Below are 14,348 nucleotides of genomic sequence, written 5' to 3' on the forward strand. Positions count from 1 at the left end.
GCTCAAAAAAACTCTGAGGTTTTTTTGTTTCTTTTCTTTTCTTTCTTTCTTTCTTTTTTTTTTTTTCACTTCTACCAGACAGTGGTAGAGAGGAATGGCTAGAGCAGTTATATTTCAAATTAATTGTACTTGAGCCACACAAGTTGCTGGGAACCCCAGAGGCTGTAGAATTCTTCAGACTTGGTTCATATCCTAGCACTGCCACACTTCAGATGCTTGACTTAGAACAAGGATGCCTAATTTTCTGAGTTTGCCATCTGTAAAATGGTAATAGTAACTATGCAAAGTCCCTCTGAGAAAATGATAAATAACCAAGTGGCTCGGGGATTGACAGGGTGAGATGCAGAAGGGAGAAAAAATTTCTTCGTCTCTGCCTGTGTGTCGCCGCTTGATTCTCTTTCTAATTCTTGCTTCAGACCTAGCACCGCCTGCTCTCTCCCTCTCTGTCTTCATGTCCTGCCAAACTCAACCCTGGTTGACTGCTCCAAGGAGCACAGAGTAAGAGTGTTCAGAAATGAATCTAAGCTGACAGCTGACGCTTTAGCCAACTTTTGAAAACACTGGAGTCAGTTGGGAAAATGCATGCTCCATTGACACTTCTTTCTGACTCCCACAGACTAGAAATCTTGCCAGATATGCACTGAGGAGATCCTCTTCTCTGATCATCCAAAACGTGCCTAGAAATTTACATCTTTGCATGTGGCATGCAGATCGATCTTTCTAAATCCTTGCTCAAATATTGCTCTCAAGTGCCATGTAAGAACAGAAATCCTACGAAGAAAGCCTGGCCTGTGGCTAAATTTAGAAGTTGGTCAGACGGAAGCAATGAGAAAAGCTGACTCTGATAGTTACCCTCCTGCCAACATGCTTTCCCATCAGCCTGAACCCAAAGTAAAGAGTTGGAGACAAGTGGACCTGGTTGGTGAGGGGTTTGGAAGCCCTCACATGACACTAAGTTGGCCAGAATGAGACTCAGGGCTGGCTGCTAGATGGTCGAGAGAGACGCTCCATCAAAAGCCATAGTTCCTCATTGGCAGGGCCTGGTTGGTCCTTTCCGAACATCCCCTTGGCCACAAGGCTTCAAGGGAATGCTGTAAGCAATTGGGCAACCACCTTCATAAGCCATGTAAGGAAAAGAGTGGCCTCTCATCCTATTTACATGCAGCAGCCCTGGTGTGATTATTAATTGCCCCTGCTTCCATGGTCTAAAGTGTCCTTGTTAAATAGTCAGCTGGGTGCTCACTTCATAGTCCACCCCCTTCATGCTCCCCTCAGTCAGCCTGCACCTTCATTCTGGTTCTCTCCTCCTCTGCACCCACTCACTCCACTGCCATTTTACCTAATATGCGCTTTGTGCAGATACATGTCTTAACTTCCCTCCCCTCATCAAGTGACACCTTGACCTGATGTCAGTGAGATGTCAGGGCATAGCCTTAGAGCCCAGTGAATCAGATGCTGGACACTTGCCACCCCCATCCCATCCCATTATGGGAAGTTCTCTTCTTCTTAGCTGTTCTTGACAGCTAACTCACTGTTGTTTGCTTTCTACAAGTGTATTTTTTTCATTTTGCTTCCCGCTTGGACAATATTAAAAGCCCACCTGTTTGTTGGCAAGACGTATTTCATGCCAGGCATATAGCAAATGGCACCCCCCTCTTCATGAGAAATAATCCAAGTGTCCACCTTGAGAAGCATGAATTCCACCTATGCACAATAGCATGATCATCAGGAATGTTGTATACAGTCACAAAGGTTGTACACTGTACAAGCCCAAGGGTGCCATTCCCACAGGCTACAATGTGAGGGGCATCTTCTATGATTATCTGGTACAGTGGCCCTGATACAAATGATAATAAAAGTAATACATCTCATTGTTCGTTAAGCTATGGATCAAGCACTCGATTGAGTATTTTTATATGGAGGACCTCATTTAACCTTTTCCATGACTCTCTGGAGTTGTAATTAAATTTTTATCCTCACTTAAAGCTGAGGAAGCTTGAGGCTTAGCTAAGTTAATTCAGCCAAGTTCATGTAGTTACTACGTAATAAGGCTGGGATTTGAAGCCCAGAAGCCTGACCTCAGGAATACATGCTCTGAATTGTTATATTCTACCTCCTCCCGTGTTGACATGCACCCAAGGTGGATTCTTTCATTTTTGGCTTGGCCAGCCTCTTTCTGCATAGTTGGCATCAAAGTATTAGTAGAATTCTCTAGAGGGTGACTACCCCATCCTCTTCTTAAAATGAAATTCTTGGTCCAGTTGGTTGACAATCAGACCTTAAGGCGTGTGGTTGAGGGGAAGTCTTAATGAAGATGGAGCATGTCAGTGGTCCCCTTTGTGTATTGAGAGGCCTGTTGACTATACTGGGGAAGAGGGGTTAATGTTTATTCATGGTACCACCAGGGTAGAGCCTGGACTTTCAGATATAGCACAAAATAATTGAAGAAGAGAAAAATGCTCTCTTCAGAAAACCACAATGTTGTAAACAAGACCACCTGGGACTCTGGGAAATTGACATCGAATCTATGGGCTCCGTTTAGTTCATCTGCAAAATGGATATTATATGTCAGACTTTGCTGAATCAGGGTCATAGATTAAATGAGGTTAAGTGAGGGATTCAGTGCAGTGCCTAGCATATTTTAGGCCTTCCACAAATGTTACTTCTCTTTGGTACAGTGAACTCTTAATGGAGAGTTCAGATGATGACTAGCGCTTCAGCAAAGACTGTGTATCACAATGTTGGGCGTTTAAGATCACCTGCCAATTTTGGGCTAGTTATTTAGCTTTTCACTGCTCAGTTTTACTCACTTTTGAATTATTATGCTCTTGAGGCTGAGTTAAAAAAAATTGACTTTTTAATTCTTTTGAAAATTACTCTCATAAGAAACTTATAGTATTATAATCTATAAATTTATAGATTATCAAAAGCCCTATAAGTAGGCTAATGAATTTACTTATACTTACTTATAGGACTTTTGATCAAATATGAATTTTGAGTATGTGGGTTATACATCTCTTAGCTTTAAGGAGTAAATCTCCCAGGACTTACAAGTGTTCTTTTTTTTACCTTTTATTACCTTTACCCAGAATACTCTCCTTCCTCCCTAGTACCTCTGTATCACAATAAGGCTGCCCTCCTCCCTTCCTTACTTCAGTAACCCTTGCTCATCCTTCAGGTCTCAGAGAAGATGATGTATCTTTTCAGAAGCCCTTGCTAATCATACCTCCCCTCGAATGACTGAGTCAGGTAGCCCTCCTGTCCACTCTCATTGCACCCTGAAAATACTCTGCTTCAACAGTTGGTGCCCTGAGTCATTTTTGCCTATCTTTTCTGTTGATATTATCAGCTGTTTGAAGTCGTAAAGCTTGTTCACCAGAGTTTTAACCAGCTTTTAGCACAGTGGCTGCAGCATTGAAGACTCTTGATGAATGAGTGACTCCATGAATGAATGCAGTGAGAGAATAATAGGTAGAGGGAAGAAAGGAAGGAAGGAAAGGAAGAAAGGGAAGGACAGAGGAAGGAAGGAAGAGAGGGAGGGAGAGAGAGAGAAGGAAAGGAAGGAAGGAAGAAGAAAAGACTTTATAAAATAATACCTGGTAATTGGCTTCAACTCTAAAATCACAGCATTGTAAAATGGCTTTTAGAACAGTCAGACAAGCTCTGTTTTTTCCTGTAAGGACAGCTGTTTTACTTTCCTGTCACATTGCCATGGACAAGCTGTGCTCAGATCTGTCTGGCCTTTGTAGAGCTGCCCACCCCATGGCTGTTTGACCCAGTGCAGGGACTTGGACCACGCTAATGCATATTTGGATTCTAAAAACTTTTATTGATATCAGCTGTAAAATGATTCCCAAGTTCATCTTCTTAGCACAGAAAAATTAGTCATGAGCTGCAGGTCCTTGGCCAATTGGTTACAAAGATTTTATGAAGTTTACAGTAGGGAGTGATCAGGTTTTGATGTGTGAACAAGGGCCAAATACTAACTCTTTATTACTCATCCCTTCATTCATGTATTCAACAAATGTTTATCGAGTGCCTGCAAAGTGCCAGGCATTAGGCATGACGGTTACAATAGAAAATGTGAAAATGCTATGATGGGGATTGATTATCTACTGAAAGAGACAGACAGAAGACAAGCAAACAAACATGTTCTATGAAATCGCCAATTATGAAAAGTGCTGTGATGGAAAAAAAACAAAAAACAATACAGACAAGGTGCTGAGATAGAGAATAATAGGCTATCCCTACCTTCTCTAGGTTGGTCAGGGGTAAAGTGCCAAGAGGAAGTGATTCTAGGCAGAAGAGAGAGGGATGACAGAGCCCAGCGTGTTTGTGGACCTGTGATCAGTGATTTTCGATGTTCCTACTGGGACACAGTGAAGGCTGAAGTGATGGGCAGCGTGTTTGTTTGTTTGTTTTTAATCAATAAAGAATTTTTAAATTATGTACATTTTTAGATATAATACTATGACATAGTTAGTAGATTATAGTGCAAATATTATTTTTTTGTGCCTTGGAAAACTAGGAAACCTATGTGACTTGCTTTATTGTGATATTCCCTTTATTGTGATGATCTGGAACCAAACCCACTATGTCTCTGAGGTGTGTTTGTATTGGTTGAATGAGTTAATGACTTTAAAGTTACAAAATGTATCCACACCATTATTTCTACCTTTTACCCTTGCACATATAGTATTTTAGGACAAAGATGCCCAAACTCCACTTTTAAAATGAACCTGTTGTAAATTGAAGGTTGCTTTTTCTTTTTTTTTTTTTGGATGTAAAGCAATGTTTGGATAAATTGATTTTACTTTCTGTTCCTTTTAGCCAAAGACTCTGTTTAGCACAACCAGAACACTATACTGTCAAGTTCTTCATTTATTCTTTTGCTTGCTTTCCCACACAGTATTCAACAATGATAGCCTGACCCTAGTAAGAACACAGCTCATTCTTTCATCCATGGAGAAAATCAGCAACCTTATAGGTTGAGCAGGTGAATATGAAGAGTGATTTTCTTTCCTCCATGGTTAGAGCACCTAAGCAAAAAAAGGAAAGCAACTCGATTCCAATCTTTTAGGAAAGACAGTTTCTACTCATTGCTTTAAATGTTCCTTTTTAGACATCACCCTGTGGTCAGCCAAACTAGTTAAATAAAATAGTGCCTTAAGAGTTTATTTTAGATCTTCCTCACCCTCAAATTTGAAAAGTTATTTCCCCCCTGTGCATTTCAACACATTTATAGGCACATGTAGCCCATGGCACAAGGGGCAAACTACCCAAGTTAACCCAGGGCTGTGATAGTTGCTTTCTGAATCACAGGTATGCTGAATTTCAGAGAGGCTGGTAGTGTGTCTTATATAGTTTGTATAGATTTTTCTAAAGGCTATAAAGAAATTGGAGAAAAATCTTCTGAAAATTAAAATAAGCATAGTTGAGCTTTTCCATCTGTTTTCCAGAACATTCTAGGTCATATTCCAGGATAGAGGAAAGAGTCATAAATCTTACATGGGTGGAATGGATGATATTACTGAAAGCTAATAAAATCCTATAGTATGGGCTGCATTGCTTTCTGATTACCCAGCCACTATGCTCTGGTTAGGATTTAAAATCCCAGGAGAAAGGCCATGCTAAGTGATTTTCAGAGCCACTGTTGACTCATTCCAAACCACTGGGCAAGTCACTTATTTACTTGCTTTAGTTATTCTAAAAGTTATATTCAAAATAAGGTTTCCCAATGCCCTTTGCCGCCATTGGCAAAGTAGTTTTTATGGTAGTTGAGCATTACTTAAGACCAAGGGAGAAACATCTAACAAGCAGAAAAGTAATCCTTGCTTTTCTGCTCTAAACTGTTACTTATTGATACAGCTTAAAAGTCCTATGGATTAGTGAAAATGAAAGAGGACACTGGAAGGTTTAGTCCAGGTTGACTGCTCAGTAATCATGTTCTTCTCTGCACTACCTAAGTCCTGAATTCTCAGGAATTACCTTTTCTGTGGGGAGTTAAGTATGTCTTCTGCACAGATCTACACATCACAGATTAGCCATTGTTTTGTTTTGTGACATTCAGTGGCTCATTTAGCTTTTTTTAATGAAGCAACAGAAACGTTATTACTTCACAATGGTTCTCAGTGTCCTTCAGGAGAAGAGAAATCCCAAGAACTGCTGAGTCAGAGCTGGGCTAGGCATTAAGCACAGCTAGTTTCCTACACTGGTAGGAAAGGATTTGCTCCTCTATGTTCATCTCACACTGTTTTCTATTCAGATTTGTGTCCCAGAAAAATTATGAATGATTTCATACTCTAGATATTGAGTTCAAAACAACAGAAATTTTGAATTAAATTTGCAAATATTTGATAAGGAGCTATCAAGACACAGCCACATACATACCTCCTCTACTTTTTGAAAGAACAAAACAGCTCACAAAAGACATGGGTATACCAGATGACCCAGCATTTCTATCTCCTAAGGATACACCCAAAGGAAGTGAAGTCAGGTATTCAAATTTGCATGCAAGTGTTTATAGCAGCACTCTTCATAATGGCCAAAAGACTGAGACAACCCAAATGTCCATTAACATTTGAATAAGCAAAATGTGGTATATCCATGCAGTGGACTATTCAGCCATAAAAAGGAATGAAATGCTGATCCCATGCTCAACATGGCAAGACCTTGAAAGCATTCTGCTAAATGAAAGAAGCCAGACACAACAGGCCACATATTGGTTGATTCCATTTCTATGAAATACCCAGAACAGGCAAATCCATGAAGACAAAAAGTAGATTGGTAGTTGCCACAGTCTGAGAGAAAGGGAATGAGGAGTGATTGTTTAATGGGTGTAGGGTTCCCTTTTGGGGTGATGTGATTTCACAACATGGCCAGTGATTACATGCCACTGAATTGTACACTTTCAAATGGTTAAATGGTGAATGGATTATGTCTATTTTCCTAACCAAAAAACAAAAAAAAAAAAAAAGAAGGAAGTAAGAGAGAAAGAAAGGAAGAAATGAGGAAAGAAAGAAAAAGAAAAGAAAGGCAAGAGGTATATCAGGAAGACATCTCTGACTTTATTCAGAAAGCCAGTGGACCAAGAAGATGGTGGACTAGTGTCCCAAAGAACCATCTTAACCAGAGCTAGACTTATGGCTGGTTGTTGCAGACTTCTCGATACCAGAATTTTTTGTTCTCAGAGCTGTTTAAGTAGGTCTGGTCACAACATTCCCATAAACCTCCAATAGGACCATTGTTATTTTCTTTCTGGCAACTTTTTATCCTTATATGATGAATACTTTAAAGGTCAGAGACTTGAGAATGGAATGTAACATACATTACAGGCAACATTCTTTTATAAAAGGTGCAGAGGCAGCATGGCTAAGTACAGGCAACAGAGCACAAGAGTTAGAGCCAAAGGATTAGATCCAGTATGGAGTCACGTGTGTTCTTCTCAGTTACATTGTTAAGTTATGAGGGTAAAATAATGAGTTCTCTGATAATACCTACACTCAGAGATCTCCCAATCTTAAAGAGTATGTAGAAAGGAAAATAAATTATCGCAATAACAAGACGTGAGAAATCATCTATTATACTTCTACATCACCACCTGTTTTGTCTGTCTGTAACAGTGCACCAAGACGTGTGGTGAAGGCTCCAGGTACCGGAAGGTGGTATGTGTGGAGGAGGACAAAGGTGGTGAGGTTCACAGCGTGCACTGTGACATGAGCACACGGCCTGTGGACCGTGAGAGCTGTAGTCTGCAGCCCTGCGAGTATGTCTGGATCACAGGAGAATGGTCAGAGGTATGGTCTTGGGGGTTCTGGAACTGCCTTCAGGCAGCGATGGCCTAAGGGTGACAGACTGATGAGGGCAAGAATGGGGGAGACGCACACCCCCCTGCTGGTTCTTTCCCTGAGAACTGGGAGCCCTCAGACAAGTCCCTCAGCCTTCCTGGGCTGGAGTCCTGCATATGCAGACTGGGGGAGGTGCACGAGACGGTGTCCAAGCGCCCCTCAACTCTAAAATCATGTGAGTCACCCCGATGTCCTGTTATTATCATTAGAAAGGAATTCTTACAGGATGCCTATAGGTGCCTGAAGAAGGTTAAGTATAAGAAAATACCTTTGAGGAGTTTCCTAGCCATCCAGTGGTTAAGACTCTGTACTGACAGTGCAACAGTTATGAGTTTGATCCTTTGTCAGGGAACTGAGATCCCACATGCTGCAGGGCACAGCCGAAAAAAGAAAATATCTTAGCATGAGGGAGGCAACAAGAAATGGTGGGGACTGCGACAAACTAGCACATGGCATATAAAAGGAACAGGTTCTCTTCCCCTCCAGTGAAGGCCGTGCAGAAACGTGGGTCCTGTGTTAGCAGAGGTGATCTTTCAGAGTCAACCGTCGGATGTTCCCCACCTTATTCCTCTCTCTGACCCCCCACCCCCAGAGATGAGAGCCTCTTACACATCAGAACTCTGGTGTGCAATGGATAAAGGAAGCCAGAGGCACTCAACATTTTCAGGATGCTCTTAACATCTACTGAAGGGTGTGTGTTCTTTTCAGAGCTGTGGAGGCCTCTGGATAGAACTTGACCGTATTTGGAGCTCCCTTCCGTTGCTGTAACAGACTACTTCCCAGTGCATCCCCCACATAAATGGGATTCCTATTGCTCCTGCCTGGTAGGGGGAAAGGGTCTTAGCTCCTGCCATCTCAGATGTTCAGCCTTTAAAGTAATGCAGACTGAGGTCAAGGCGTGCATTTTAGACACTCTAAAATACCCACAGCTTGGACAGACACCATTTGTAAGCCATCTACCCACGCATGACATACCTCAGATGAGCCCTGCACTTCGCTGGCCTGGTATCAGCTGCGTCTTTGGGCATTTGAACAGCAGCAGCCAAAGAAGGAAGAAATGGACGCAGAGTGTTTCCAGGTCCCGAGCCAGCTGGAAGGGAAGGCCCGAGGATGTTAGGCATGCCTGTGGCTGGGCTGGCTCCCTCCTCCCTCTGGGACCCCGTCAAGGGGAGCCTTCCCCCTGGAAATGCTACAGGAGCGGCCAGCCGTGTGGCTTAATGTGATAACTCAGGAGACAGCAGGAAAAAGAGACACTGGTTTTAATAACAAGTGAGAACTGATGGAAGCAATGGTTGTCGTCATTGTTTAGTAGCTAAGTCGTGTCCGACTCTTTGCAACCCCATGGACTGCAGCCTGCAAGGCTGCAAGGCTCCTCTGTCCATTGGATTTTCCAAGCAGAGAATACTGGAGTGGGTTGCCATTCCCTACTCCATAGCATTTTCCCTGACCAGGGATCAAAGCTGCATCTCCTGCATTGGCAGGCAGATTCTTTACAACTGAGCCAAGACGCTATGATCCCTTACCCCAAGAAAAGCAAAACACACCATATGCTGCATACAATTTCCAGGGTTCATCTAGCCTCTTCTTTGATCTTGAGAATCCTGAAACTCTACCTTAATTTTGTGTAACATTTTTACAGCGAGTGGCCAATTATTTGATGACTTTTCCCAAAAATATCATCAAAACTAAATTTGTTGGTTAATTTCTGTTTTCTTTTTAAAACAGTATATTATATAAAGTATGTAGCTGAGGAAGTTGAACACAACCTAGAAATCTTACCAATAACCAATTAGATGTCCTGTCATGGAAGGGAGCTGGGACACCCGTGAAAAACTTCTTTTTCTCCTTTTTTGGATTGTCTGGGTATTTTTAAGTGCCATATAATTATGGCAAAAGGCCTAAATGACTGCATGATTTAGAGAGAGAGTGAAAGAGAAGCAGAAAGGTAACATTTAAGATACTGGATTGGCCAAGAAAGTTTGTTTGCGCTTTCTGCTATTACAAAACCCGAATGAACTTTTTTGGCCAACCCAATACATAGCCAGGGAGACAGGAGATAGGAGGAGACTGAGCAGAGGGTAGATGGGCAAGCAAACCATCAAGTAGGGAGGGATATTGTCCCACAGTCCTCTTTCGGCAAAGAGCCTGGATTTTACACAGAGGGTGTCTCCGGCTCTCTCTGCATCTCACCAGGTCACTTCTCTGACGCAGTCATAGTATGTTCAGAGAAGTGTGATTTGTGCACCCTTGTAGAGCTGTGGATGCTGTAAGTGGACCCAAAGACAGCCGGAGCGCCTCCCCCACCTGCTTCTCCCCTTGAAAATCCAGAGCAGGGGCTTGAGGTGCCCCCCACAGGGGACTGGTTGGGGGCAAATATGCAGTGGCAGCTTGGATCCTGGAGGGCTCCTGTAGGGCTTGCACGTCTCCTGAGTGCTGTGGGCTGTTTGTAATGCATAAGAAGCTAATAAAGAGAGCTCTCTGCCCCGTTGTCCTGGGGTCAGCGTTCGATGTGGAGGTCAGGGGCCTATTGTGGCTGCCCCCAGGCCCTGCTCCAACCTCTGCTCTCTACCCGCCTCTTCCCAGTGCTCAGTGACCTGTGGAAAGGGCTACAAACAAAGGCTGGTCTCCTGTAGTGAGATTTACACCGGGAAGGAGAATTACGAGTACAGCTACCAAACCACCATCAACTGCCCAGGCATGCAGCCGCCCAGTGTCCAGCCCTGCTTCCTGCAAGAGTGCCCTGTGTCGGCCACCTGGAGAGTGGGCAACTGGGGGAGCGTAAGTAGACAACTGAGTGGTCACGGTGGCAAGCTGCTGGATCTCAAACCCCAACTTAAACATAACCTTACCTGAGCTGTCCTAAGTGACTGCCTCCCAGGAGAGCCCTGGGAGAGAAACAGGAGTTAGCATCTTGAAGTGGGCTGATAGGGAAAGAAGGCTTCCCTGATTGTTGGGTCTGGTGCTTAGAGCAGGGGCCAGGGGGTGGGGGTGGCTAGCCCTGAAGCCAGATGGCCTCCATCTGATTCTTGGTTCTGCCACTTCCCAGTTGAACAGCCTTGGTTGTTGTTCAGTCACTCAGTTGTGTCTGACTCTTTGCAACCCCATGGACTGCAGCACGCCAGGCTTCCCTGACCTTCACTATCTCTCAAAGCTTGCTCAAACTCTATCCATTGAGTCAGTGGAGCAATCCAACTATCTTGTCCTCTTTCATCCCCTTCTCTTCCTGCCTTTGATCTTTCCTAGCATCAGGGTCTTTTTCAATGAGTCAGTTCTTTGCATCAGGTGGCCAAAGTATTGGAGCTTCAGCTTCAGCATCAGTCCTTCCAGTGAATATTCAGGACTGATTTCTTTAGGATGGGCTGGTTTGATCTTTGGACAAGGTGCCAAATGTTCATGTCCGTTTCCTCCCCTGCAGAATGGGTTATGAAAATGAAACGAATATTCATGCATAAAACCCACTTGGGTTATAATGACACCTTTTTAAGTTCTACATGTTTGACCACAATTTAAAATTAAAAAGCACCCAGAACTCTTGTCTTTCCCCTAATAAGGGTTATAGAAGTGTTCACTGTTGTAGTTTCTGTTGCTAAGAAGCCTCTTTGTCCTTCTGGATCAGAAATTCTTGGTTGCGTTAGGATTACAACAGGTAAGAAGATTTGAAATTGAAACTGCCCTAGAAAATTGCCCCAGCCTCCTGGCTGCTGACTCTGAGACTTTCACTGATGTGAAGTGACGATCAGGCAGAAATTTGGGACCAGTTGAAAGTGATTAAGGTTTCAATAGTGGATCCACCATGACCTTAAACAAATTTCCTCGCATTTGAGCCCCAATATTCCCTCTGTAAAAATAGAAAAACACCAGTACTATCTCATAGGGTGATTGAAAGGCTAGATGAGAAAATTATTTATTTCTCATATGCTTGAATACCTATGTAGGTACATAAGTACATATGTACAGGCATGTATGTATAAAACTCAGCACGAAGACTGGCCCATAGGAAGTGCTGTCCACGTATCAGATATTTGTTTTCAGCAACACAGGGGTTCTGAACAAGCCTCTAAGCTCTGAGCTCCATGGGAAGCCCAGTCCCCCAGGCTCCGCAGACCCATCACCGACCCCGCTCTGCTTACAGTGCTCCGTGTCGTGTGGCGTGGGAGTGATGCACAGGTCTGTGCAGTGTCTCACCAACGACGACCAGCCCAGCCACTTATGCCCTGCTGACCTGAAGCCGGAAGAAAGAAAAACCTGCCACAATATCTATAACTGTAAGTCAGCCAACCAAAGCCACCTTTCTGGAGCTTGAAGAGCAGGTCTTGTTGTTGATGCTCTTGCCTGCCTTTTTCCAGAATAGAGAGTTTATTTTTGAGATATTGGCCCCCACGCTGACCAATGTGCACATGAATAATGTAACCGGTCCCGCTGGTGGCCACTGCAGACTCACAGCTCATGTTCATGGATTTGTGTATTCTAGGCGAGTTGCCCCGGAACTGCAAGGAAGTGAAAAGGCTGAAAGGTGCCAGCGAAGATGGGGAATACTTCCTGATCGTCACAGGAAAGCTCCTGAAGGTACTCGTCCGAGCTCAGTCATTATTTCTACACTGCTTTCAGAGCCGGCAGCCCTGGCTGTCATGGTCCCATTTCCGAGCCTCCCCTGGCAGGTTTGTCTGGTCTGTCTTTCAGGTCTTCTGTGCAGGGATGCACTCTGACCACCCCAAGGAGTACATGACACTGGTTCACAGTGACTCTGAGAATTTCTCTGAGGTTTACGGGCACAGGTAGGAGAGCTCCAAGCTCAGAAGAGCCCGGACGACCTGGAGATCCCTAGAAATACCTCCCCATCCTCACCAGAACATTCTCTCGGTCATGTAGGTTGCACAACCCAACCGAATGCCCCTACAACGGGAGCCGGCGTGATGACTGTCAGTGTCGGAAGGACTACACGGCGGCTGGATTCTCCAGCTTCCAGAAGGTCAGAATAGATCTGACCACCATGCAGATCATCAGTAAGTCCCATAGAATATTCTGGGGCATGTGTCCGTGGGTCTTTCCATTCAGGCCATGACACATCCTGCTCAGGGGTTGGGCCGAGGCCCAGAGGGTATGAAAATGAACTTATGATCCAGGGATGACAGCCCTGGTCTAAGCTGCCTGAAGGTGGGATTTGCTCCACCTTTTTTTTTTTTTTTTAATTTATTTATTTTAGTTGGGGGCTAATTACTTTACAATATTGTAATAGTTTTTGCCATACGTTGACATGAATCAGCCATGGGTTTACATGTGTTCCCCTTCCTGGCTCCACCTTTGATCACTGTGGTCCCCCCAGTGCCTGGAAAGGGCTGAGCAGTGGGCAGTGCTCCATCAGATTTCTGACAGATGAACAGAGGAGACAGAGGCATATTAAAGGGGTGCCATCATAGTGGGGAAGTCAGGGCAGCGTCTCCCAAAATATGACATCATAGTTGAGACCTTAAGGGCAAGTGGGAGTGAGCCAGATATTGAGTTAGGCAGAGCAAGCATGGGAGCAGAAGTTCTGAAGGAAGAAGTTTTAAGGGAGCAGATGCAGACTCTGAAGCTATGAAATTCATGTAGCAACATTCACCCCACCCTGGGCCCCCACCAGCAGTGTATACACACGGGTGCGTGCACACACACATGCACACACACACACGAGCATAAAACTAATTTGCTCTGATGGCCGATTTACAGAAGGAAAATGGAGGACAGAATTACCTATTTTTTAAACTAGCCTGCCCGTGGGCTGATTTCATACTCTGGCCAACACTGCATTTTTGTTAGGGACATTAATCATAGGAGTGGTTTAAAGACAGCTCAAATATCCCAACTCGTTCTCTCGAATGAAGGGAAAACAGAAATAATGAATAATTAAGTTTTCTTCATTAACATTGTTCCTGTAATCTTGCCTTGCTTTCCTCTGGAGGTAGATTTCACTTGATTTGTACCAAGATATTTTTAATTGCCTTCAGCCAGACTGATGAGGGCTAAGGGCAGAGTCTGCCGTTTCCCACTTAAATACTGCCCCAGCTGAGGCCTAGAGCTTCCTGGTGCTGAAGCTGGAAAAGGCAGGAGGGGGGACTCAGATTTCCCTCCCACAAAACTGCAGAAAAGATTGAGGCCTTCTCTTGCTATTCCGAAAAGACAAAGCAAAAAGGTTTAAAAAGCTGCCTCCGGTCTCCAGTCCCCACCAGATTTTGCAGGATTCTCAGTCTGTCTCCTCCCCAGCCGCTTTTCCCATTTTCCCAGCTGTTCTCAGGACCCTACACGAGGGTTAAAAACGCGAGCATTGTTTTTATTGGCTTTTTTAAAAACTACAAGTTATCCCCAAACTTGAGAAACTGCCATTAATATTTTCAAGATGTGGGTTCTAATTGCTCCACATTTTGGCAACTAAACTGCTTGGGCCACAGGAGGACAGCTGAGCCTCGGGGAGGAAATGCTAAGTAGCTGGAAGTGCTTGGCTGGCTGATTTCCCCAGTCCTGCAG

At 44.0% G+C, this 14,348-nt stretch overlaps 1 protein-coding gene and 1 long non-coding RNA gene across 2 annotated transcripts in view; one reads left to right on the plus strand and one right to left on the minus strand.

The window, feature by feature from the left end:
• The window catches only part of ADAMTS9 (ADAM metallopeptidase with thrombospondin type 1 motif 9), a 164,716-nt gene that overhangs the window by 132,012 nt on the left and 18,356 nt on the right, over positions 1–14,348 (plus strand). Inside the window, exons 31-36 of the mRNA XM_081524492.1 lie at positions 7,623–7,796; positions 10,431–10,625; positions 11,980–12,112; positions 12,319–12,413; positions 12,528–12,622; positions 12,717–12,850. Of these exons, the coding sequence (XP_081380618.1) occupies positions 7,623–7,796; positions 10,431–10,625; positions 11,980–12,112; positions 12,319–12,413; positions 12,528–12,622; positions 12,717–12,850 (826 nt within the window). The remainder of the gene's footprint in view (positions 1–7,622; positions 7,797–10,430; positions 10,626–11,979; positions 12,113–12,318; positions 12,414–12,527; positions 12,623–12,716; positions 12,851–14,348) is intronic.
• LOC145519800 (uncharacterized) lies at positions 4,866–13,205 on the minus strand. The gene is made up of 5 exons (XR_014063932.1): positions 13,096–13,205; positions 10,697–10,732; positions 8,823–8,937; positions 8,116–8,214; positions 4,866–5,039 (listed from the first exon to the last, which is right to left on the minus strand). It is a non-coding gene; the product is annotated as an uncharacterized LOC145519800 (long non-coding RNA).

Source organism: Giraffa tippelskirchi, chromosome 9 (assembly GCF_054371585.1).
Source record: "Giraffa tippelskirchi isolate mGirTip1 chromosome 9, T2T-mGirTip1v1.2.pri, whole genome shotgun sequence".
Classification (NCBI taxonomy): Eukaryota; Metazoa; Chordata; class Mammalia; order Artiodactyla; family Giraffidae; genus Giraffa; species Giraffa tippelskirchi.